Genomic DNA, 2,569 nt, shown 5'->3' on the forward strand with positions numbered 1-2,569 from the left:
TTAATCAGTGGACCTTTTGGTTTTTAAAAATAACAGTACTTAAAAATAACAGTTACTTAAAAATAATAGTTACTTAAAAATAACAGTTACTTAAAAATAATAGTTACTTAAAAATAAAAGTTACTTAAAAATAACAGTACTTTATAAAGCTCAAAGACATGCACCTCTTGAGACAATTTTCTTTATTGTGAACAAAGAGTTATAAAAATAATGATAAAATAAAAGTATGAAATATCTAATTTACCTTGCTTCAATGATGCTAAGTGGAACCTGATTGGTCACTTCAAATGCTGCTATTGCTTGCTCAATGTCTGATTCTGTTTGTTCTTGAAGCTAAACAACATTAATGCTTATTAATTGGCATACATTCATCTAAAGTTAGCAGGTATGACACTCTTAGAATTAAAACTCTCAGCTTTACTAGATTTTGACTGTATTACCCTCATTCACAAATTACCAATTTCTGTGTTTATGTCCCCTCGGGGTCAAAGACACTATGTTGTCCTCTGGCAGTTAAAGATGGCTGAAAGGGTAAATCCGGTGGAGGTCCATGATGGGCCATGTGTCATTCTACCTTAATACTGTACAAAAGTTATAAAAAAAATACAACACCACATATTTCCTGATAACTGAATCCCATGTGGATATTTTATCAGTAAACATAGTACAGTAAGGCAGAGGGAATAGACACACGCTCCCTTGGGGGGGGGGGGTTCCCGGAAATCAGGAGTTATGCTAATGTTTTAAAAAAAAAAAACATTCAGATCTATTATTATGAGAAAATTATTCTAAAATGGACATTTTTGCTAAGCCCCTCCCCTTGGAAATATTTGTGCTACTAAATGACAGTGTAAAAACAAACATTCCTGGGGCTGTTGTGATTGGTCAGTTGTTAAGTTTGATTGGCACGCCAGAAAGATCCATTATTCTGTACCACACCAAGCTTGCACATGATGTGTAGATAACCAACCATTACTCTTAATAGAGGTCTGTTAGGAATAATATTTGAGGCAATGGGGACAATAGCACAGCAAACTGTTGAAATGATTATTATAACAACATTTAAGGGATTTGGGAATTTGCTCGATTGCTCTCTCTGTGGTTTATTTTATCTGTACTTTTTATTAGGCCTTTTTAATCTTTTTGTAATTATATTATGTTTTCTTATACCGTACTGCATTTTAATGTTTATAATATTTTTTTAAAATTATGTATATAGAATTGCGATATTGTATTTTTGTTGTCATGTGGAGAGCCCCTCGACAGTAGATCTTCTACTTTTGGGCAATCCTGCCACATGACAACAATTACTATTTTTGAAATTTTATATTTGTATATTTTATATATTTATATCTGGCGAAATAAATGAAGTGAAATGAAATGAAATGAAAACAATACAATAACTATCAATGTTTAATAATCATACTATTACCGCTTTCATTTTTGATCCATCACTTGACTGACCCTGTACAAAGATCCCTTCTGGTTCCAAAGGTTCCTGAATAATAATTATTTTTGGTTTAAAAATGTTGCAACCACACCAAAACAAATCAAATATGAGATCAAATAATCAATCGACCAGTCAATCATGATAATTTTCATGTCAACCTCCACGCACACAACTTGTAAATTAGAAGAGGGAGCAATGTAGTGCTCTAAGCCATGTTTCATAAAGATTTGAAGATTAAAACAAATATTTACAGAAAAGGACACAATGGTGAATACTGGGGTGTTTCAAATACAGGCTTACTCAAGAAATCAACTTTTCAGACATTTTCATAATGTGTAAATGCTCTGCATAAATAAATTATTGTGTTTACCTTCAGATCTGCAAGCCTTGTTTTACCCAGTAAAATGTAGTCACACACAAGCTCCTGACACTTCCCGATGGCATGCGGTGATTTCTGAATATGAGCCTAAAATAGACATAAAATAAGAATCATTTAAATCCGACATTTCGTTAAGAAGTTAGAGGAGTTAATACATACAGCTGTTTAAAGAACAATATTTAAGAAATCATCCTTCAAAGTTTACGATTTTGGGCAAAAAACCATTACCAAATCGTTAAAAATTGTTGTTTTAACATTGAAAATAACAGTACATCATGATATACAGATATATAAAGGTTAGTCTAATGTAATAAAATAGATTTAAAAAATGTTGACATTCCAGCATCTTTTGGACGTTATATCTCAAAACAGGATTTGCGCTGAGTGACTGGTTTGGCTTGTCTTTGCCACATTTCATTATTTATACTAGGCCACAGTATCATCTTACCATTCTGAAGAAGTGCAATCAAAAACTCCCAAATAACAACAGGTCATGAAGAAAGAGAGAGAGAGAGAGTAATACTGTACCTTGATGATATGACTTGGTTCAAATGGAACAAGTGAAGTCAGGATTTTCATCAGAAATGTGAAGGATTTCTTTGATGTGATGTATGCATTACCGTCACCAAAAGTTTCCTGAAACACCAATAAAGCTCCATTACATCAATATCCATACCACGCAGACAGTATGAATACAAAAAATACAAACATATATGATAAATTCCATTTCTTATCAGTGG

At 32.5% G+C, this 2,569-nt stretch overlaps 1 protein-coding gene across 1 annotated transcript; it reads right to left on the minus strand.

Moving 5' to 3' along the window:
* Positions 1-244: 244 nt before the first annotated feature.
* LOC117121594 (Fanconi anemia group A protein-like) lies at positions 245-2,466 on the minus strand (the record flags this gene model as incomplete). Its single annotated transcript, XM_033266829.1, has 4 exons — positions 2,358-2,466; positions 1,821-1,916; positions 1,433-1,498; positions 245-333 (listed from the first exon to the last, which is right to left on the minus strand). Coding segments are annotated over exons 1-4 (302 nt in total), but the record flags the coding sequence as incomplete, so codon positions are not given.
* Positions 2,467-2,569: the final 103 nt, after the last annotated feature.

The sequence above is a fragment of the Anneissia japonica genome, unplaced genomic scaffold, assembly GCF_011630105.1.
Source record: "Anneissia japonica isolate Jap-2015-1 unplaced genomic scaffold, ASM1163010v1 scaffold228652_len2614_cov101, whole genome shotgun sequence".
NCBI classification, from domain to species: domain Eukaryota; kingdom Metazoa; phylum Echinodermata; class Crinoidea; order Comatulida; family Comatulidae; genus Anneissia; species Anneissia japonica.